This window comes from Centropristis striata, chromosome 15 (genome assembly GCF_030273125.1).
Source record: "Centropristis striata isolate RG_2023a ecotype Rhode Island chromosome 15, C.striata_1.0, whole genome shotgun sequence".
Classification (NCBI taxonomy): domain Eukaryota; kingdom Metazoa; phylum Chordata; class Actinopteri; order Perciformes; family Serranidae; genus Centropristis; species Centropristis striata.
Window position 1 is genome coordinate 26381369 of NC_081531.1, and position 23393 is coordinate 26404761.

Sequence of the window (23393 nt, forward strand, 5' to 3'; positions counted from 1 at the left end):
GAAGAAACCCCAAAAAACAGCATGAACCTACAAATGTTTCCTTTACTTGAACTAAAGTGCATCATAATCCGGGTCAGGAGCTAGTCAGGAGCAGCCACTGAAATAGAAACAGTAAGAGAATAAACCAAAGTTAAGGTTTTGCTGTAAACTCAGACCGCCTCTAGGGAGCAACATTTCACCATGAAGGCTGAGTTTTCACTCTCTTAATGATAATTCATTTGAGGAGGTCATCAGTGTGAACGACCTCTCAGGCTGCATGAGGTCCATCAGTGTGAAACATTTACAGAGCTGAAAAGAGTCATTGAGACGATTTTCGTCTGTACAGCAGCTCTGTTGTTGTTGTTGTTGTCATTGTTGTTGTTGACTGCAGTCGGAGCTGTGAATGCCGTCATGTGTGACTGAGATCTTAGTGAGACTTTACAGCTCCAGCAGAGACAGAAAACCTCACAGAGAAGTTTCCTTTCTGCTCTCTGCTACAAACTGATGCTGTCTGTTTGTGTAAAAATACAACAAATACAGTAGATTTATTGCATTTTCTACATTGTAGATTAATATTAAAGACAACGGATTGATGATGGAACACATTTGGAATTATGTAGAAAACAAAAAAGAGTTTAACGTACCAGAAAATGTTTTGTATTTTAGATTCTTCCTTTTGCTTTGATGCTCTCAAACACATGAAGAAACTCAAATGAACACAAATTAACTTTTGACAAGCTGCACCTGTTAACTGAAAACCATCCAGGTGATCAGAAGACGAATCTAAAATATAAAACATTTTACTACTACTACATAATGTTCTTTCATAGTTTTGATGTCTTCAGTATTAATCGACAATGTTGAAAATAATATAAAATAAAGAAAAAACATTGAATGAGAAGGTTTGACTGGTGCTGTATAAACTGAACATTTACTTACTCAATACAGGCCTACTTGAGATTCTCTATTGTTTGGTTCCTGATGAGATTATAATGCAGTGTGTGTGTGTGTGTGTGTGTGTGTGTGTGTGTGTGTTGGGGGGCTTTGGCCACGCCCCCTGGATCCATTATCCAATAGATTTGAATTGCTCTTTAACCAATTATCCAATCAACTGATGTTCCTGAATTGAACAATTTCCACTATAAACTGATGCATCTTTTCTATTTATTTTTTTCCAGAATGTAGGAAATTAAATATTGAGGCTCAAATGCTCCTGTTTTCTTTATGTTGTTTATTTATTTTTGCACAAAAGCTGCAAATCAGTCAGTGACTGTAACATTATTTATACAATATACAATCCTGATCTTATAAAAGCTGAGACATAAATAAACAGGATGTGATCATTTCTGTTATCATGAATATGAGAATGTGTTTAGGTACAGGATGGCAAACGTTTACTTTTATTAGTTTTTCATTTAGATTTAGATTCAGAAGAGTGATATTTATTTATTTTTAAATATATTTTTTACATGTATGAAGATTTAACCTTAGATGTCATATTTAGATATACATTTAAAATGTAATGTTTTCATTTAGACTAAAAATTTTGATTTAACATTTACAATTAATTTCTCTGATATTTAGATTTTACCTTTTTTTAACATATGAACATGCAGTTAACAAATAAAAAATATCATGTTGTGTCTTACATGAATTTCTGTCACAATTGTGAGGGGGAAAATCACCCAAATGAGAGGAAAGTAAATTGTATATGTATACAATTAAAAAAAATACACACACACACACACACACACACACACACATATAGTAACAATCAGCACTATATTTGGTGCCCTGATAAAGCAGCACTTTGTAAATATTGGGGCTGATTTGAGTTCATTGTTGATTTTAATATCTTGACTTTTGCGCTTTGTCGGTTGGAGCGCAGCATCAGCCTTCTCCTCCTCCTCCTCCTCCTCCTCCTCGCACACCATCTGCCGCCTCTTTTTCAATTTTCAAACCCCGCAGATTATCCCGCAGACCTCAAGCTCCAGTTGACGCACAACAACCGAAAGCGCGTCTCGGAGCGCAGCTGCGCAGAAAAGCTGCAGAAACCGGCGCACAGTGTGTTCACAGAGGAGGAGCAGGAGGAGACAGTCTACAGGAGCGATTTGAACTAAGCACCGGATAACAGACCGTGCATCCTCCGGTGGGGAGGAGGGAGGAGGTTTGTGTCTTGGAGGCCGGGGTGAGGAGCAGGGGGAGGAGGAGAATGAGCTATTCTTGTACCAGAGGCAGCAGCCCGGACCCAGCAGCCGCTAATAATCCCGCCAGAGACACCGGAGACAGCGGCGGCCCGCAGCACCACACGGCGGTGATGAAGGTGAAGAAAGGCTGCGGTCCGGCGGAGCCGCCGGTCCCGGTCACCACCGAGGAGGACCTGCTGGGCAGCGCCGTCATCAGCCCGGAGGACGTGCTGGGTCTGCAGAAGATCACCGAGAGTAAGTGTACCGGCTCAGGTATGAGTCACGGGTCACGTCATCACCGTGTCCCCTTCCTTATGTAATGTAGCACCGGGTCCGGTTCACCACCGGAGACCCTCCGACGGTTACCGGGAACCTGCTGCAGCTTGGAGGATGTGAGGCTGAGAGCTGTCCTGCAGACAGAAGTCACATAATAATATTCTTCATTGGTGGAAGAAGTATTCAGATTACTTTACTGCAGGATGACTCCACTACAGTAAAAATCCTGCATTCAAAACTTAGTAAAAGTAAAAGTACAAAAGTATATAAATTAGGGCTGGGCGATATATCAATATAAAAGATGTAGATCATATCACATATATCAATATAGTTTAAAAAAAAAAGGTATTTCTTTATATATAAATCCTGCCCTTACTAGGGTTTGTCATATTTAGTTCTTTTGTGATTTGTTATTTCTTTTCTCATATAAATATATTTATTTTAGAAAAAGATTGGCCTATTTTATTGCATGGGCTATTTTTATTTAAGATATTTTTTATTTAAATGTGCTCTTGATGGAGCTTTGATTTAAAAAAAAAAAAAAAAAAGGGTAGTCCTGTTATACAGTATTTATGTTCACTTAAATAAATGGTTTCAATAAAATGACTTGTGACATGTCATATTTGACTTTGACTAAAAATATCAGGATATATATCGTATATCCATATTCTGCCTAAATATATCAGGATATGACTTTTTGTCCATATCGCCCAGCCCTAACATAAATGTACTTAAAATATCACAGTATTGTTTTATGTCAGCAGCATTTTACTGTTATCATTTTAACTTCTGTGCTTTAAATTATAAAAATGTCTAATCACTTTAAATGTATCATGTTTTTATGTTAAATCTCGACCTGAAAAGTAACTAAAACTGTCTAAATGTAGTGGAGTAGAAGTATAAAGTTACATAAAATGGAAATACTCAAGTAAACTACAAATACCTTAAATTGTACTACAGTACTTGAGTAAATGTACTTAGTTACATTCCATCGTTGATAATAATAATAACTTTATTTTCAAAGCACTTTTTTAAACACAAGCTACAAAGACAATTAAATAAACAGGAAAGTTATGATTAAAAGTACAATTCAGCAATGATGAGCAGGCTTTACTTATACACCGGGGAAAGAAGTGAATAACTACACTGCAAAAAAGCCAACTAGTATTTTTTGGCCTAAAACAGTGATTTAAGTTGGTAAAACTTGGAAATATAAATTATTGACATTAAGGGCAATAATGTAAGTTAGCACAACAAAGGAAGTCAGTTGTATGCTCAAAAACAAGTTTGTGAGTTGTTGTTACTTATATCTTTAAGTTGGGGTTCAAAACAAGGGACAATAGTTCTGCTAACTCTTATTTCTTTGTTGTGAAATGCTGGAAAGCGGTGAAATTCGGTCATAAGCGAAAGCTAGCGGCTAACTGACGCTAGCGGTTAATTGACGCTAGCGGTTAACTGACGCTAGCGGCTAACTGATGCTAGCGGCTAACTGATGCTAGCGGCGCTGCATGTTACAGCTACAAGAGTAGCCATTAGCGTATCAATGCTAACTCAAAATTGTGGTCGCAACATAAGCTGACATTTCATAGCGGCGTTACAATCACGTTGAGTTGACAAAAATCTGAATTCAGAGTTGAGCAAACTCAAAAACAAAACTTAAAATATTTTTGTTTAATTGTCCAACTTGAAATTTTATCAAAGTTTGTTGCCTTGAAATTTTGAGTTCACCCAACTTTTCTTTTTTTTCAGTGTAAATAATTGTAGAAAAAGTAATTCTGAAAGTGTGTTTTTGCTGTCTTTGCACATCATGTCTAACCTGTCAAATCATGTGGTGGCCTGAGTGCTGTGTCTTCACTCAGGATGATTTTATTTGAGGTGAGCGGTGCAGAGTGACGAGGTCACTCTGGGTGTCATCCGCCTATCGCTGCAGTATTTGCAGGAGTTCACATTAGGTTCACTGCAGGAGTTTTTACCTGAGCAAATAATTAAAACAGTCTGTGTGCTGCGTAGAGTTCCTTATATCTTAAGAAATATAACTGTTTTATAGATGGTAGAACAAATAAAAACGACAATAGGAAAAACACAGAATAGAACACTTAAGAGTTAAAAAGAAAATAAGTTGGTAGGTAAGGTACAGTGGCAAGATGATGGCAATTATACTGATGATATGATGGTAATAATGTTATTGTGACTAGACAGTATATAATAATGGTACAGTATATACTATAATAATAGTAATATGATAAAATAATATATAATAAGGCCAGTATGATAATATTAGTAGTATATCACAGTATATAGTAATAATAGTAATGGCAGCAAAAGTATATGTATATAATAATAATAATAATAATAATAATAATAATAATAATAGTAGTAGTAGTAGTAATAATAGTAGTAGTAGTGGTAGTAGTAGTAATAATAATAATAATAATAACATAGCAGTGTGTCATATATTTAGCCTGTGCAGGGTGTGCATACATACATTACATAATATATAATATGTAAACATGTTTAAATATATACATAAGATATGATATAATATGCTGTATTATACTATACAAGATATACATACAATAGATAATATGCCAAGACTATGTTTGAGGAAAAAAAAGAGAGAATGTTTAAATAAAAATAAATAAGTAGAATGTGCAAAGGGACAAGAATATTGTATAAATATGATATATAATATCAATACGATTAATATTAACACATCTCACATATGAGGTGAAGTATATGTTCCAGTATTAAAGTGGAGTGTTGTACAGGTGCACAGTGCAAAAAGTGACAGTAGATTTAGTGCACTTCAGTTATAGTGGCTCTGACAGAGGTAGATGAGTTATAAAGACTTTCTGTATCATTTCATGTTGTGAAACAGTTGCTTACCACTGTTTCATTAAAGTTGTGAAACACTGCCAGCTCTAGCGATAAAGAGGTCACAAGTTCAAACCCTTGTGGCTCTTGTGGAGTCTGCATGTTGTCAGTTTTCTCCAGGTCAGAAAGAAGGTCGTGGCTTGGGTTAAAATAACTGCTGCTGTAACTGGTGACATGGTACGAAAGAGGATCGGGGCCAGGGAGGAGAAGAAAATAATGAGAGGAATTTTGTCGAGAATAAAGTCACTTCTTGGATGGAGCCTCTCACAGGGAGAGGTGGCAGCCAGGAAGCTGAACACCCACATTTATCACCAACTCGCCTCTTAAAGCAGCAGTTAGCTAACAGGAGGCCAGCGGGGCAGCGGCCTATTTAAAGTAGCTGTAAAACCTCAAATACCTCAATTACACAACAACACGCCGGTTACACTGACACACAGAGAACATGCAAACACTCATACAGGTTAAAACGAAGTGTGGGCATCTTAACTCTTTAGTTCTGCAGGAGCTTAAAACCTTTATTCCTGCAGCAGAGACATCTTCTCTAAAGTCTTATTTTCATTTCCTCTTATTTCTACTTTTCATATATAATACAGTAAGGAAAAGGTTTTGGCTAAGCTTCTGTCTTTACCTGCAGCTGTGTTCTGACACATTAGAGATGGAAGAAAATATTGATAAACTTGAGTATCAGGATATTATGTTTTAGGATTGATTCTCAAAAACACTGTTCATTTTGAATGAACCTCTATTTTAGCTTGGGGGCAGAGGATCTTTAGGGGGGGACAGCAGATCAACAGTAGATGTCTCGCAGCAAATTTTTGGTTAATACCAAAACAGATATAATACCTTACACAGATTTGGTGCCGATTCACAGACGACGTGACTATGGGAAGTGACATAGTTCAGTAAAAACAAGATGCAGGAAGTTGAGTGATGTTTGAATCACATACTTTACTTTTTTTTCACCTGGGCCACCATATTAGGGCTGGGCAATATGGACCAAAAGTCATATCTCGATATATTAAGGCTGAATATCGATATACAAAATATATCCCAATATTTTTATCGCAAAATCAGAGAAAATATTCAGTTAAAGTCAAAGCCAAATATGACATGTCACAAGTAGTTTTATTGAAACTTTTTATTTAACAGGAGTACCTTTTTCCAAGTCAAAGCTCCATGAAGTGCACATTTAAATAAATAAAAAAGATATTAAATAAAAATAGCCTATGAAATAAAATAGGTTTATGTTTAAGTGAACATAAATACTGTATAACAGGACTACCCTTTTTTAAAATCAAAGCTCCATAAAGTTCACATTTAAATAAAAAATATCTTAAATAAAAATAGCCTATGAAATAAAATAGGCCAATCTTTTTCTGAAATAAATATATTTATATGAGAAATGAATAATGAACATTACAAAAGAACTAAATATGACAAACCCTAGTAAGGGCAGCATTTATATATAAAGAAAGAAAAAACATTTAGAACTATATCGATATATGCAATATAATCTAATTCCATATAAAATTTAAACAATTATCGATATATCGCCCAGCCCTACACCATACCCATTCATTTTTACCTTTTTTGGGATATTTACGTCTTTTTTGGGAATTGTGTGAATCTTTTGATCATTTTACATCTTTTATTCGTGTTGTATGTCGTATTTGGTAATTTTGTGTCTTTTTTATCGTATTTTTTATACGTTCTCCTGGGTAAAAGTCCACCAACACTCTGGCCCTGTCCAACATAAGACAGAAAAAGACCAAAAAAAAGTTGGAAAATGACCCCAAAAAAAAAAAGAAAATGACCAAAAAACTCATAAAAGACCAAAGAAAGACATAAAATGTCCAAAAAAGATCCATAACTTTTTGTGAGGACAAAAGTGCAGCATGTGATTCAAACATCACTTAGCTTTCTACATCACATTTTTACTGAACTATGTCACTTCCAGTAGTCACGTCGTCCTCCTAACTTCTTCACTTCCAGCATTTACATCATTTATTTACTGTTTAAATTCTCTTTTAGAACACCTAACAGGAGCTTTTTGGCCCTAACCTTAGAGAAGTGATTTTAGAGCACAAATTCAACTAAACTGCAGCTTTTTTAAACAACAGTGAACCTTTCGATGTCCTGCAGCCAGTAGAGTTGCTGTTTTTAGAAATGCTATGTATCATATGCAGCAGAACTGGATTTTGGAGTATGCATTGCACGTAATTTGTGTCGAGTTATTTGTACGAAGATTGGAAAGACTTGGCTGAGTTCACGTGTGTCAGTTGTCCGTATATCCGGCTGCACAGCACTGACTCTTCCTCCTACACTTCGGCCCTGTTATGCTTGAGGAAACTCTCACTTGTCTTCCTGCAGCGTCATGGCTGGAGGCGAGAGGAGCACGAGTGTGAATCACTACAGCAACCTGGAGCCTCTCCCCATGGTTACAGCCAGCGGAGCCCAGCGGCTCCCACACACTTCCTCACTCAGACAAACGTGTGTTCATACTCGCTCACGCTGGTTTGACACGATATGTGGTGGTCAAACAAAACAGGAAACAACCTGAAGACTGAAGCCTTCTGTTGTTTTCTGTCTCGTCTGTTTCTGCTGCTGCTCAAACTGATTCTGTCTCATAACACAGAGGCCTGTCAGGAACTACAGGAGGCTTTGAAAAGTATTTTCTGAGCAAAAAAACACCAAAAAGACACGTCTATCATAGAAAGAAACTGTGAAAACAGAGCTCATTGATTAAACTTTCCAACGGTCCTTGACTTTAAGATAGTGATATTTCTGTCAGAATCACTTTATTCTACATGTGTCATATAAACGTGTCCAAAAATAAAGGATCTGCACTAACCGCTCCTGTTAAAAACATTAAATTCTGCTCCTCAGCGACACTGTGAAGCCAGGATTGATTCTGCTTAGACGAACGGCCACCTGACAAATATTCACTGAAAATCTGTTTACACAGATCAGAGAGGAGAGGACAAGAGAGGCTGGAAACATTCCAATACTTATATATGTACAATATATGGAGAAAACTTTATTTTACGTCATTTTGTGGTCATTTTATGGTCATTTTATGCCTTTTTTTTGTGGTCATTTTACATAGTTTTTAGTCATTTTACATATTTTTTAGTCATTTTACATATTTTGGAGGTTATTTTGTGTGTTGTTGTTTTTTTACAACATTTGTGACACTTGTGGGCACTTGTAAAGTATAAATTATGTTGTATTCACTTTTAAAAAAAAATATTTATCAGAGAAATTCTACTTTTTTATGATTTCATTCTAACTCTGTTATTCTGCACAGACATGTTTGAGTTGTTCCCACTTCTAGCCATGATTGTGCTGATTCCATAGAGCTGCAGGACTTATAGATTTATATATACTTTAAATATTGCAGTGAAGTACAAGGACACAGCGAGTCACGTGTTAAAGGACTTAAAAGCACTTAATCTGATTCAGTACGATTGTCTCTTTCTTTCTGATCATCTCTGTAGTTTCACAGCTTTAAATTAATTTCCCGAGTGTCTTTTAAAAGATCCACAGCAGGGAGACTCGTACAAACGCTGATGTGTGTGAAGCGGCTGTTGGACCTGTGATTATCTGTGAGAACAAAACCCACAGAGGTCTGTTAATAACACGTCAGCTGCAGAGCTGTGGCTGTAAAAAGGGGAAGCAGGTGATGAAACCAGGTCAGTTTTATTCGCTTGTCATTGTTAGACGACACAGATGGGACATTTAGTTTAGGGACACCTAAAATATTGTCTACAGTTCAGAGTCTCTCAGGTCCTCTCCTCCTCTGAACATTTTATAACAAAATTGTCACAAATAAAGTCTGTTTCTTTCCATTATTGAAAAGTTTTCTGTAACTGAATTTCTAAATGTGAATTTACAGAAATGTGATAGTCTATTGCATCATCTATATTTATAAAAGTTTTGATAAATGAAATGTAAAAATAAATAAATAAATAAATGACGATAAATAAATAAATTGGTATATGTACCGAAAATAATATTTAAAATAAATGTAAATTAATTTATTAAATGTAACATACATTCATATTTCTGTTTGTAATTTCCTTATTTATTTATTATTATTTACTTACAATTTTTAATCTCAGGTTCCCCTCCTCCCCCCGTCTTCATTTTCTTAAAACAAACGTTATTTTTAACAAGTTGCCGTGACTTTAAACTTCATCAAAGAGAACTGATGAGATCAAGTCTGGTTCTTTACATTGAGTTGAATTTAGGATTTGGTCCTCTTATTGAAAAGTTTCCTGACCTAAATCACCTAAACTTATAAAAGTTTGGACACCTGTAATCTGGCTCACAATGCAAACTATCTGAAATGATTCAAAGTATTGACGTGATGTTTCAGAGCAGATTCCTCCTGTAATTTGCAGATTTAATTTTTGTTGCAGAAACCAACAAATTACTCAATAAATAAAACAGTACCTTCATGAGGTCAAGTTTTTTATTTAAGAATTTCAAGCTGTTGGGAATTAAGGATGCGTCTTTTATGAATAAATGATGACCTTGCACAGAGCGTCAAATATGTAAATAAAAGGGCCTTATCATAAATGCTATCCCTCCCATAAGGATACCAAATACGTAGGGATGAACCTGAGCAACACTTGTGTGGATCTCACGATGGTTAGATGGCTATCAGAATTATTAATAATTATCCTAAATAATTATTAATTAAAAGAAACAATATGACTTGATTTACTCTAAGTCATAGCTCGTTGGGGCACCACTCTGGAAAACAGAAAAATATAGCCAATTCACCTAAATCAGTCTCATAAGGCTATGAAACTATCAATTTGGAACACTGATTAATAATTATGAACATAATTATAATCAAATTACCATATTTATATTTAGTAATGGTTGAAGGAATCGTGAATTCTTGACACAGAAGAGGTTAGCATATCGTTCATAGTGTACAACATTAAATAGACAGCATTTGTAATCAAAAAGGTATTTATTCTAAACAAATAAACCTACTGTAACCAAAAACTGTGTTTTTTGCTGATTTACACATAATATACTTTAAATTAGCTGTAAATCAGCGCGTGGGCATATCAGAAGTGAGTAAAGTTTTTCCCACTGCATGTAGTAAATCCTACGTGACTTTATCAGTTCTCTTTTTTTTTTTGTAAATGGAAACTTCCAGCTCGAGTTGAACTGAACATGAACTTTTTTGCAGCGTGTCTGTTGTGTTTCTGTTGTGTTTCCTTAAATTTTCTTCCTGTGATCTGGAACATCAGACTGGTGATGTTTCCCCTCTCAGCGTTATCTGGGTGAACAGCTAAAACGAGCTCAGAACTGTTTATTCTGGCTGAATCTGGGTCATGTGGTGCAGCGTGTTGAACTGTGGACTGACCTCGACAGTTTAGTCTGAAAACTGGTGATTTCTGCCACATCTGCTGTGAACCGACAGGAAGGACTCCAGCTGAGAGAGGACAGGAGAAAACATGATTTAAAACATCAAACTGCCCTTTTCTTATATTTTAACAAATACATTTTACTCTTTAATACAAGCCTTTAATACGAGCCTGCGATAATATTAATAATTATAGTAAATATTTATTAAAAATACATAATAAATATAGAATAAATAGATACATAAATAAATTACAAATAATAGATGAATAAAATTATTAATTAAATAGTTTCCTGACTAAGATCAGAAAATATCTCAAAGTATACGTAAAGAAAAGTGCCAACCGATGCTTTTTGGTTTCCTCCAGTAGGACTAGGGCATGATTTAAAACATCAAACTGCCCTTTTGTTATATTTTAACAAATACATTTTACTCTTTAATACAACAAGCCCCCATTATTGTTACACCCGACCCAGAGGAAACCTGAGCAAAGCATATAAAAAATACTTCTTATTTCTCTCTGATTCAAACGGCTGAACAGCTTTCAGTCAGTCTGCTTCCTCTGTTAATTAAAGTCGTTACAAAGTGAAACTCTCAGGGTCAGGAAGTTTTTTTGCAGTGAGCATAAACAAGTCACCACCACAGACACAAACACAGAAGTGTTTATATTTACAAAAAAGCAAAAGGGTTCAAGCATTAAATGTCTTAAGTTTGCATGGGATTCATTTGACTGTAGGATTTGCATTCTGTTTTATGTTTTTTCACAGCTTTTTTTTTTTGGAGCTGGGGTTGTATGTTATTGATTGAGGCTACTGTTAGTGTGTGTGTGTGTGTGTGTGTGTGTGTGTGTGTGTGTGTGTGTGTTTGTGTGTGAATGTTGATGTGTTCAGTAAAGTCGACCTCAGCAGTTGGACTGACAGAGGAGCATCAGAGCGTCACAAGGAATCAGATCAGCTCAGACAGAAACAGGGGCAACAACATGCTGCGACGAGAATTATTGTTTCTATGCCATCTAATTTAAACTTTTTTAACTTGAGAAATGTTCAAAAAATTGTATTAATCCCTCCAGAATGCCACATTCAAACACTAAGACCTCGAGGAAAAGCAGACCTTGGTTTCAAAAACTTTTTTTTTTGTAGATTTCTGCATTTTTTTGCGATTGTATGGTGAGCACTTGTGTTGCCTGCTGAGAAAACCCCTTATTGTCAATATCTTGTGTAAAGCCATCCATCCTCTGAATGCTCTAGGTCTCTAGTTTGGTTGTAAAGTTTCATGAGGCTGTGATTATCCTAGAGGTCTCAGCAGCTCATTTTATACACTGAGCTCAAGTTTCACTCATTAACATCATCACACATGAAAAGAAAACTGGGCTCATTGAATCCACAAGAGTCTCAGTGCACAATTTTTTACAACGATCCCTCGCCGTCCTTACAGTTTGTCTCTGAGCTGACCAAGGTTATAATAGTTTTGGATTTTTCATTAGTTTTAGTTTTAATTTCTTTGTGATTTTTTTGTTTTCAAATTAATTTAGTTTTAATGAGTTTTTAGAGTGAGTTTGCTAGTTTTAATTAGTTTTTATTTTTAGGAAAATGCTTAGTTTTAGTTTAGTTTTAGTGTTAGTTTTAGTTTTTTGTAATGGGGTATTTGTTGGGTGCCAGATTCAATAAATGTTGCCTTTATTTCCTTTTATTATCCATCTCAGCCCCAATAAGTTTATTAAGTCATAAAACCAGATAGATTTCATACCAACCAAAAAGGTTTATGTATGAAAGAAGTTGACAAAGACGAAAACAAAGGACATTTTCACTATAATTTTAGTTAGTTTTGTAACCATACAATAGAGTTTCACTTAGTTATCTCTTTATTATATTTATTTCAGGTAACGAAAATGTTTTTTCAATTCTAGTTTTCGTTATTTGGTTGGTTTTCGTTAACTATAATAACCTTGGAGCGGACAGATGACTGTTTGCACATCGGTCAACATTTGATCACACATTTTCTCTGCTCCTTATGGGTTTTTCCGATCCTTATGCATTTGAAATGTATTGGTCACGTGTATGTTTTGTGGCGAGGGAGGCGGTGAGCCTCAGGACACGATGGAGAGATGTTACACATTCAGAATCATCGGATCAGGCAGGAAGCAATAAGTGTCCGCTCTGCTGTGGGATGCTAATAAGTGGTGACACTGCCTGGAGAGGACAGGAAGGATTAGAGGAGCTAAAATAACCTTTGGTTCTTACAGAGTGTGTGTGTGTGTGGGGGGGGTTACTGGGTGTCACTGGGAGCTTGATTAATTAATTACTTAATCTTGCTTGTTTTTTTTGCGATTTATTTTGTTTCTCTATGTCAAACTGTTGGTTTATCTTTATTAATGGAGAACATGACAGGAATGGGTTGTTACAGTAAAAGGAGCCTGCGGTAATAATAATAATTATAATACATATTTCATAAAAATACATTATAAATATAGAATAAATAGATAAACAAAATATAAAATTACAAATAAATACAATTGAATGAATAATAAATAAAATACAATTAATAGATGAATAAATTCATTAATTAAATAGTTTCCTGACTAAGATCAGAAAATATCTCAAAGAATCCGTAAAGAAAAGTGCCAACCGATGCTTTTTGGCTCTTTAGTCCTCCACTAGGACTAGGGCTTTTTATATTATAAAAATATATCAATATATTTTTTAATGTGATATGGAATTAGACCATATCGCATATATCGATATATTTCAAATTTGCACTGTGATCCTTGCTCCAGGCAAGCTACAGATTTTATTTAAGATATTTTTTATTTAAATGTGCACTTTATGGAGCTTTGATTTAAAAAAAATAAAAAAAGGTACTCCTGTTGTTATACAGTATTTATGTTGACTTAAATAAATGGTTTCAATAAAACTGCTTGTTACAAGTCATATTTGACTTTGACTGAACGTTTGCTCTCACTTTGTGATAAAAAAATATCGGGAAATGACTTTTGGTCGATATCACCCAGCCCTAACTAGGACACATTTCACTCTTTGGTTGTTGTTTTTTTTCAAGCTTATTCTTTATTTGGCTCTAATCTGACTCTCTTTCACTCTGTCACAGATTATCTGTGCAGCCCGGACGAGAACGTTTTCAACATCGACTTTACCAGATTTAAGATCAGAGACATGGAGACGGCCACGGTGCTGTTTGAGATCACCAAACCTCCGTCTGCAGGCGAGTCACTGTACAAAAACATAAGAAAGAAGAAGAAGCTGTTTACACTTCAAAGTCTGTGATCATTTATCAAGAAAGCACTTTGTTAAAAATGTACTCCAAGATCAGCCTCATCTCCCCACTCTTGTGTCTCTGTTAACCCTTTGATGCACAACATAGGTCTAAAGTGACCCGACTAAGTTTTTATATTCTATATCTTTGCAATAAATTAATAACATCATTCAGAATTGCAGGTTTCCTCAAATAACTTGTTTTTGATCATCATACATCCTAATTTTTTGTTTTCATTTCATACTTTTTGAATAAAAACACTTTTTTTATCACTAAGCTTCTAATGCACAAGGTCATTTTTGACCCATGTTGTGCATTAGAGGGTGTTTATATGTTCACCAATCACCACTTTAAAACCTGATTAACTATCCTATTTTGTTAAATTGGTGTTTTTCCCAATGGAAATTATTATTTGGTGGCTCTAATAAGTCTCAAATGTTAAACTGCGATTTTCCAATGTAACCTGGTGGTTCTAACAACTCTTTTAAAGTTAAACCTTAAAAATAAGACAAACATAGTTACACATATGCTCAAATTGTTAATTTAGTGTCATACATCATACATCCTAATTTTTTGTTTTCATGTCTTACTTTTTGAATAAAACACTTTTTTTATCACTACGCTTCTAATGCCCAAGGTCATTTTTGACCCATGTGTGTAAACTTGTATTTTTCTGCATAAAGTATGAAAGGAAAAATGGATATAATGATCTGTTGTAATAAAAATAAAGATATTCAAACACACAGCCAGCATGAAATAACATTGGAAATGAATGCGGGTCATTTTTGACCCATGTTGAGCATTAGAAGGTGTTTATATTGTGCATCAAAGGGTTAAATATGAGATTTCATTTGAGTAACTTTTATTTCACTGTTATAAGTAAAACATGAAACAAATCTATTCACTTCCCAGCAACACTTTGGCTCTTATTCTCCAAACAAACAAATTAATATGAAACTGGAATACAAAGCTCTTACTTATTTGACTTTTATACTTCTTTTTAATATTCTGTTTGTTGTAACACGTTTTGTTTTTTTGTCACGCTGAAGGAAAATGTCAGGTCTTTAAAAATATATTTAATTTAATTATATTTATTTCCTCAGACAAAGGGGAGAAGAGAGACATTGACCCGAACGCGGGCAGATTCGTCCGTTACCAGTTCACTCCGGCTTTTCTCAGACTGCGGCAAGTCGGAGCCACGTGAGTGAAACATTCCTGAATCTCACAATTTACAACTCATTTTACACAAGCATGTCTTTGTTTTCTGAGCCTACATTTACATGATGACGGTCTGAACAAAAGACGCAAAAGTGGCGTTGCGTCTTCACTTTTTATTCCGCGTTTAGACGAGCGTTTTCAGGAGACTCGTTTTCGGTGACTCAAAAGTGTGAGAATTGGATTGGGTATGCATGCCAGGCAGCATCACTTAAAGCGATAAGAGCATCTTTGGGCATGTGGAAGTTTTCACGCCACGCATTTTCATCAGCTACTCCTTCCACAAAGTTCTCCACCATCCACTAGATCTCCCAGGTCTCGTCCAAAGCCGTCTGGCTCGCCTCCGACAAATCGGTGCATCCAAATGTGATAGAGGTAATTCCAGATCCTTCTCTGTTCACTAATACTATCTGTACATATCCTGTCCATTTGGTAGAAAGACTCCTGTAAGTTTATTAGAGCTGCCAGAGCAGCTTGAAGGTCCGACGCATGGAAATAATCCCACATGTTTGTTTATTTCCCTGTACTGGAGCATGTATGTGACGTAAACACATATGTGACGTGAGCAGATCTGAGCAGAGTTTTGTGTCTTGGCAGTGTAGACGGACACGCTACGGCGGAGCAGATTACAGTTTTACACTCTGGAGGCTGGTTTCACATTTTTGCGTTTTTAAGTCCCAAAAACGCTGTAGAACCTGATAATGTAATAAATTCCCGATAATGTAGTAACCCCGATAATGTAATTAAAATCTGCACTTGAGTCCATTGAAAATGTAATAAAAGCTGATAATGTAATAACTTCCCGATAATTTAATAAAGTGCATTTCCCAATAATGTAATACACTTTTTACCAATAATGTAATAAGTATAACACCAAGCACTTTTAGATTTCAAGAAGCTGTTGAATGCATTCGTGTGTCATGGATACCTCGTTTGTGAAAAACGGATGAACGGGTCAAAAGTTAATAAAAATTCAACTTTGACCTGTTGGTGGCGCTAGAGCTCTTGAGCTAGAGTTGCCTACACAGTATCACCACTTGAACCCAAGTAATGGGTGGTCTGCTGTTAAATTTTTTACAATATTTGGGAATTACATTATAGGAGGTTATTACATTATCAGGACTTGTGAAATGAAGGCTAACCTGATAATGTAATAACCTCCTATTAATGTTATACTTTCAAGTGCAGATTTTTATTACATTATCTGGAATTTATTACATTATCAGATTCTACAAACACTGTCACCATCTAAACGAAAGGCACTTCCCATAAAATATTTTGTCGTTTTTACCTGCAAACGTGCTCGTGTAAAATCACTCACCTCAATCTGTCTGTCTTTCTGTCTGTCTGTCTTGGTCCCTGCAGCGTGGAGTTCACAGTGGGAGACATGCCGATAGAAAACTTCAGGATGATCGAGAGACATTATTTCAGAGAGAAGCTGCTCAAGAGTTTCGACTTTGAGTTCGGCTTCTGCATGCCGAGCAGCAAGAACACCTGCGAACACATCTACGAGTTCCCGCCTCTGTGCGAAGACCTCAGTGAGTCTGACAACATGTAGCATTAAGTATGCAAACAAAAGCTAAATCTGCAGAATGATGTCGTACTGATTCAATATAAATCTCAAGTGTTCACCAAACAAGTCGAACTCACCACAAATCAACACGCTCACAACAGAAACTTACAACTGTACTCAAGTTTCTGACTTCTGTCACTGTTGTGCCACTAAATACAGATTTAAGATGTTTTAATCAAAGAAATAGTTGTTTAAGTGAAACTCTGTGGTTGAGGAATCGCCAACTGTCAAATCTTTTATGGTGTGTAGCAGTTGAACAAATTGAAAAAATAATGATCAGGTCATATATGTGAGGTTGTGCTGAAAAAAATGATACCAACATGACATGGTGAACATTTTATAAGTTTCTATACAGACAGAAAAAATAGGAGTCAAAATATGTTTTTCTTTTACTCTTTCCCCCTCTCTCTTTCTCTCTCAATACAAACAAATTAATTTAAATTAATAAAAAATAAAATATAAAAATATTTTACTAGAAAGAAAATAAACAAAACAAACAAAAACATAATCTTAAACAAGAAAAAAAATCCTATATCTTTTACTAGGAAAAAAGAAAAAACCCCAAACCTTTAACAAGTAGAACTTTGAGTTTGATTCTGTTATTTTCAGTTTGTAAATAGAGAATATGTACAGTGGTGTATATAATAAATAGGATTTACCAGTGGCAGACTCAGAGGGCAAAAAAGACTCCTCATGCAAAAAATGATTGGGTGCCTCTTCATACAATAAATTATCATGATGTGAAAAAAAATCAATAATGTGCCTAAATGAATGCCCATCGAGTGCCCTTCTGGTGCCATGGAGCCTCTCTTTGGTAGCCAGTGAACAGAGAATGTGAAAGAGGCGTTGCTTTCATGTGGCGTCGTTTTGTCAAACAGCTACATCAAGTGGTACTAAAATCCACAATGGATAACAAAGTAAAAAGTGGACTTATAGTCTGCATGTACCCATAGTAGAAAGGTAGCCTGGCTAACGCCAGACTAATCACAAATGACATTAGTCTGGAAACCAGCCATTCATTTTTCCGTAGAGGAGGCGTGGTTTACGATCCTCCAGATCCGTTTATTGGGCGCTACTATTGTCTATCAAAAGCGTCTGTGCGTAGCTCTTAGCCAATCGTATCAGTTATTACGTATGATGACGTATGTTGAGCAACAGAAATTGATGTTTACATAGCCCTCTAGCATCTCTACTTTGAGACTAAGATGCTCAATTCTGCTTCTGCAATGTTTTTCTGCAGCATGTTCTGGCTCTGGCTGCTCTGTAGTTTCAGCTCACAGTCTACCGGAAGTGTTGGTGTGTGTGTGAGTGAGAGAGTGTTGCTTGCTGCTTTGCTTCTCCAGTTCTCGCTTTCTGCAAGATTATTTATTTTTACGCCTTATTTCCCCTCATGTCATTCAGCCACACACATCCACTGATTTTATGGGCACTAGACGAGCTGCTGGGGGTCTCTCGAAACTTTATATCAGGTGGTTTTCGTCATGTGAAGTGAAAAAGAGAAAACTTTTAATAGAAATTATTTTTTTAATCCCTGTACATGTTAGAGTTGCCAGACCCTTTCGCAGTTCAAAACTAAATCGAGCGCGCAAGGCAGTATGGGTATACCCAGGCTAGTAGAAAGGCGCAATTAGATGACAAGTTAGAAAACACGACAAAGTGCCCTTCGAATAGAGAGAAAAAGAATCCCAGTAAAGAAAATTATCTGCAGTGATTACAAAACTGTCACAGTAGGATATCAATAAAGATTCTATAATATAGTATCACCCAACTGTGAAAGATGTTATGAGGTTTTTGCTCTCATTTAGCTCTCAAAGCACACGATTGATGCATTTTACTTAAAAATGTACAAATTTTATCCCGGACCCCCTGAGATGGTTAGCTTTCGATAGTTTTAATTGTCAGTACCATATTATTAATTACTTTGGTCTGGATTTGAACTTGATGCTAATCGTAATCAAGGATGAGTCTATTTCATCATACATGATGCATCATAGCTTTTTGCATGCTGGTGGGGCCCCATGTTGTGCACAATGTGCCCTTTTCGTTTTTTCACCCCTGCCCAGTCTGAGTCCCCCACTGGGATACACACAACCTAAATATAAACACATTTCAGGTGAGAATAAAACAATGTTACAGATTCCTCTCTTAGGGGCTCCTCTAGGGGGGGTCTTTCAGAGGGGGTCATTCAAGGGGGGTCCCGACTTCGAGGCGTCGTTTCTCTAACAGAGATGTTTGTGTCCACAGTCAGAGAGATGGTCCTGCACCCGTACGAGACACAGTCCGACAGCTTCTACTTTGTGGACAATAAGCTGGTGATGCACAACAAGGCTGACTACTCATACAACGGCGGCACGTAGAGACCAGAGACACGCCAGAGACACGCCAGAGACAGAGGACAGACAGACTTCTGCACACACACAAACACATACGGACAGATCAAGAGTGTTTTTGGGGAACCAGCAAATGAGAAACTTTATATCAGGTGGTTTTCATCATGTGAAGTGAAAAAGAGAAAACTTTTAATAGAAATTATTTTTTTCATTCCTGTACATGTTAGAGTTTAAGAACAAATACTGAAAACGTGTTTAGGACTTGATTTTATTTAGTGAGCATGATAACTGGTAAAAATATTTTAATTTAAATGTAAATAATAGATTTTTAAATCTACATTTTCTACACAGTAATCAGTTCATCTTCGTCCCTTTTGTTCTTTATTTATTTTGAGTCGTGTAACCTGAACTTGTGTTTTTATCGTCTTCGCTCAAAGCACAACGTCTCCTCAGAGCCGACCAATCAGAAGCCTGTAAAGTTAAAGGTTAAGTGAAAGATTGGAAACATTATCATCAGTGAACTAGTTGTACTTCTGCAGCCTTTTGTTTCTGTGATAAAGAAGTTATTAAAACATTTTCTTTAAATGTTGATATTTTTCAGTCAGAACTGTGTCGCAAAAAAGAGAAATATTTAAGGGAATGTAGCAGAAATCACCCTTAAATAATTTATATATATATATTTATGTTTGTTTGTGTGTCCTTTTCATGTCTCTTCTGTTTGTTTGTTTGTTTCTCTGTTTCCTGATTTCTGTCTCATTGTTTTCAGACACATTCCAGTGATTTAGGACCTGACTGAGCTGATCTCGGGTTATTTTAGGGAATTTTTCACAGAGAATCAGTAACTGAGCTGTTTTGAGATGCCTCTAAATTATAATATGCACAATTTTCTGTATGTGCTGAGACCTGCTAAACATGCTGAACCTGAACATGCAGCATTTCTGCAGATATTCTGTCCGATCTAATACACCTTAAAGTCAGTAAAGTGATTCTACTTAAAGTGCATTAAATCAGTTTATCTGCAGTGTGTGAAGAACTGCAGTCAGTTTAAAATAAATCACTTTAATGCCAAGTGGAGCATGAGAAAAAATAAAACCCTCTGGTGATCTTTTATCCATAGTTACAGGTTTCCATCCAAAATTGCGAAAAAAAATAATGCAAAAGAATGTTTTTTCCATCCACTGCTTTTATATTATTAGGGAAAAAAAGGTTTTGCCAGGATTATATTTCCACTTTTCTGTATTTATTTTGGTTTGTTTGTTGTTGTAATATTCATTTTGGCCACAAGAGGCAGAAGTTGATGTTCTCTTCTCGGTGGCAAGTGTACAGGGTTCCTGCTGAGTCAATACATTCATTAAACTAAAATTTAAAAAAGGCCTTAACTGGTATGAAAATGTCTCAAAATGAATTTTCAAAAAGTCTTTAAAATAGTAAGGTACGGAAAGGAGGATTTTATTATTATTTTTCCAGATGTTGCAATGTAAAATTTTGAATTAATTGGATACATCTATCATGGAAAATATCTATTTAACCAGATTTTGCAGCAGGCTGAATGGAGTAGAAGACTATTTCTATGCTAAATGTTTTTCACATTTACAAGACAGGAATGAAGGAAACACAAGTTTTATTTCCCAGTTCTGTTCCACACTCATGTTTTATGTTATAATAAACATTCAGGCAAAATATTCCCTTGTCATTTGTTTTTTCTTCAATTTGGGTTGTAAAAATTGTACTTAATTTTAATTCTGAGTGGCATTATTTTTTTTCTTAAAAGTGTTAAATCTAAGTCACCTGAAGCTGCAGGAACCCTGATTTATTTTATTTATTCTTTTAAGTTATTTTTCAAAAGTTTTGGCAGGTTTTCTTTCTTTTAAAAAATTATATAAAATCAAGTTGGTTGTAATATTCATTTTGGCCACAAGAGGCCAACGTTCATTACTACCCGATTTTTTTTAATGATTATTGAAACAAACACAAATAAAATTCAACTGGCAAAACTTTCACAGATCAGAAAAATCAAGAAATTATTAATTACAATTATTCTGTCAAAACTGATCTTAAGCCATATAAACAGAAGACAAAATCATTTAACTTCAACTAAGAAAATGAATCACCAGAATGTTTTTTTAAATTAATGCAATGATTGTCGTCAAAGAAATAACCTTTTCTTGCACAATTTGTTGATATTTGAGGAAATAAAGAAAAAATAAATGAAAATAATGTTTTCATTTCATTTCTTTTTTTCTTTATGCGCTAAATGTGGTGACGTGGATCAGACTGACTTGAATGTTTTGTCATAAAACATATTAGATATGTTGAGCAGATTTATTCATGTTTCATGTACAAATTATTTTGAACTGATGTGAAATTAAAAAGGGACTTTTAAAAACCTGTCTGTTTGTGTGATGTGACAGAGTGAAACCGTTTGTTTTTTTACATTACATTACATGTCATTTAGCTGACGCTTTTGTCCAAAGCGACTTACAATAAGTGCATTCAACCTGATGGTACTAGACATAGACCACAGGAATCAAGTAAGTACATAACTTTAAGAGCTAACTGTCATCGCTACAGGAGTGCTATATGTTAAAGAAGAAAAGAAGAGCGTTTTTTTTTTAAATATATATGTTAGGTGACCATGACTTAACCGAGGTATTGTTGGAAGAGGAAGGTCTGAAGCCTGCGGCGGAAGATGTACAGGCTGTCTGAGGTCCTGATGTCGGTGTGGAGCTAGTTCCACCATTTGGGAGCCAAGACAGAGAAAAGTCTGGAAGTGGTTTTGAGACGAGTTGACCCACGCAGGGTGGGAGTCGCCAGCTGTTTGGCTGATACAGAGCGTAGAGGACGGGCAGGGGTGTAGAGTTTGACAAGGTCCTGGATGTAGGTAGGACCTGAACCGTTAGCAGCGGAGTACGCCAGAGCTAGAGTCTTGAAACGTATCCGTGCCGCCACCGGTAGGGATGGCTTTGGCAGTCAGGCCTGCCATGAGGGAGTTGCAGTAGTCCATGATGATTTTATTTCACAATACAAACAGCTCCACAGTGGAAAAATAAACACGTGGTCCCACCTCAGTTTATTACTTCTAGCTGTAATAACCTCGATAGAGAGCGACCTCGGCTTCAGTCGTGTCCCGCTGGCAGCTTCTTATCTCACAGTTATCCTTCAACCAGCCTTTCATCTGAACACACGCACACATCAATAATACTCACCGATCTCACTTCCTCAAGGAAGTTTTTACCTGAACTCTGATTTACTGGATACAAGGGCTGCAACTAATGATTATTTTCATTATCGATTAATCTGTCTGTTAAACCAATAACCGACTAGTTGTTTGGTCACTAAAATGTATAAAAATATCAATCAGTGTTTCCCAAACCACAAGATGACGTCCTCAAATCTCTTGTTTTGGCCACAAACCAAAAATATATTCAGTTTATTGTCATAAAGGAACAAAGAAACCAGAAATATTCACATTGAAGAAGCTAAAAATCAGAGAATTTGGACCTACTGTCTTTAAAAAAAACTGCTCAAACCAATAATTCCATTAACAAAATAGTTGACGATTAATTTAATAACCGATTGTTTGATTAATCGAATAATTGTTGCAGCTCTACTGGATACAGCTGCATTTTAAGAAAACACGTTTCTTTAAATAAGAAGTTAATGTCACTCTCATGTTTTGTCTCTTCAGTGTGAAGCTGGGGAGGTGACATTAGCTTAGCATGAAATGTTGAACCAGAGGAACACAGCTGGTCTGACTGCCTGAAGGGAAATGCTCATTAATCCCAGGGTTTATGTGGGCTTTAAAAAGGCTTCAAAATAAAAAATACATAATTCAAGATAATTTTAAAATGTCTAAGGTAGGGGAGAACCCTTTGCAAGTATCAGGGGGATTGTTGCAACATGCAGCTTTTCTCTTCGACTCAGAAGTCTGGAATATGTTGTCACATCCCTCCAGAAGAGCTCTGGGCTTTAAAGCCAATATATCACTGTGGAGAAACGGTGAAGTTACAACTTCTGGGTCTATCACATGATGCCCACAATTTCACATAAATTTGCATGGGGGAAAAGGCGTTCGTAACTCAGGGGAAACATTTCAAATTTTCAAACCTTCAGGTTTCAGGTTTAGAAAAAAGAAGGTAAGTGGTAAGATATAGGTAAAAACATTATGGTTTACATTTAATTCCTTAGGTTACTTCTGAAAATTTCCTTTCCTTCTACATTTCAAGGCAGAAACAGGACACAAATTCAGGCCTCCTGGGTAGAAGATCTGTTTCCCAAACCTTTGGTGGGGAAATGACTCATTTTGC

The 23393-nt window shown here is 35.9% G+C and overlaps 1 protein-coding gene across 1 annotated transcript; it reads left to right on the forward strand.

The window, feature by feature from the left end:
* The first annotated feature begins 1633 nt into the window (after positions 1 to 1633).
* On the forward strand, positions 1634 to 21472 carry unc119b (unc-119 homolog b (C. elegans)). Its single transcript, XM_059352160.1, has 5 exons — positions 1634 to 2420; positions 13804 to 13917; positions 15072 to 15168; positions 16549 to 16721; positions 19001 to 21472. Exons 1-5 carry the CDS (start codon positions 2192 to 2194, stop codon positions 19111 to 19113), a joined length of 726 nt encoding a protein of 241 aa, XP_059208143.1. The 5' UTR covers positions 1634 to 2191; the 3' UTR covers positions 19114 to 21472.
* The last annotated feature ends 1921 nt before the right edge of the window (positions 21473 to 23393 follow it).

Excerpts from the sequence above, each read along its gene's own strand:
- unc119b (XM_059352160.1), top strand. The coding sequence starts at position 2,192 with ATGAGCTATTCTTGTACCAGAGGCAGCAGCCCGGACCCAGCAGCCGCT. Across the intron at positions 13,918-15,071 it reads CACCAAACCTCCGTCTGCAG|ACAAAGGGGAGAAGAGAGAC; the intron begins GCGAGTCACTGT and ends TTATTTCCTCAG. Across the intron at positions 16,722-19,000 it reads GCCTCTGTGCGAAGACCTCA|TCAGAGAGATGGTCCTGCAC; the intron begins GTGAGTCTGACA and ends TTGTGTCCACAG.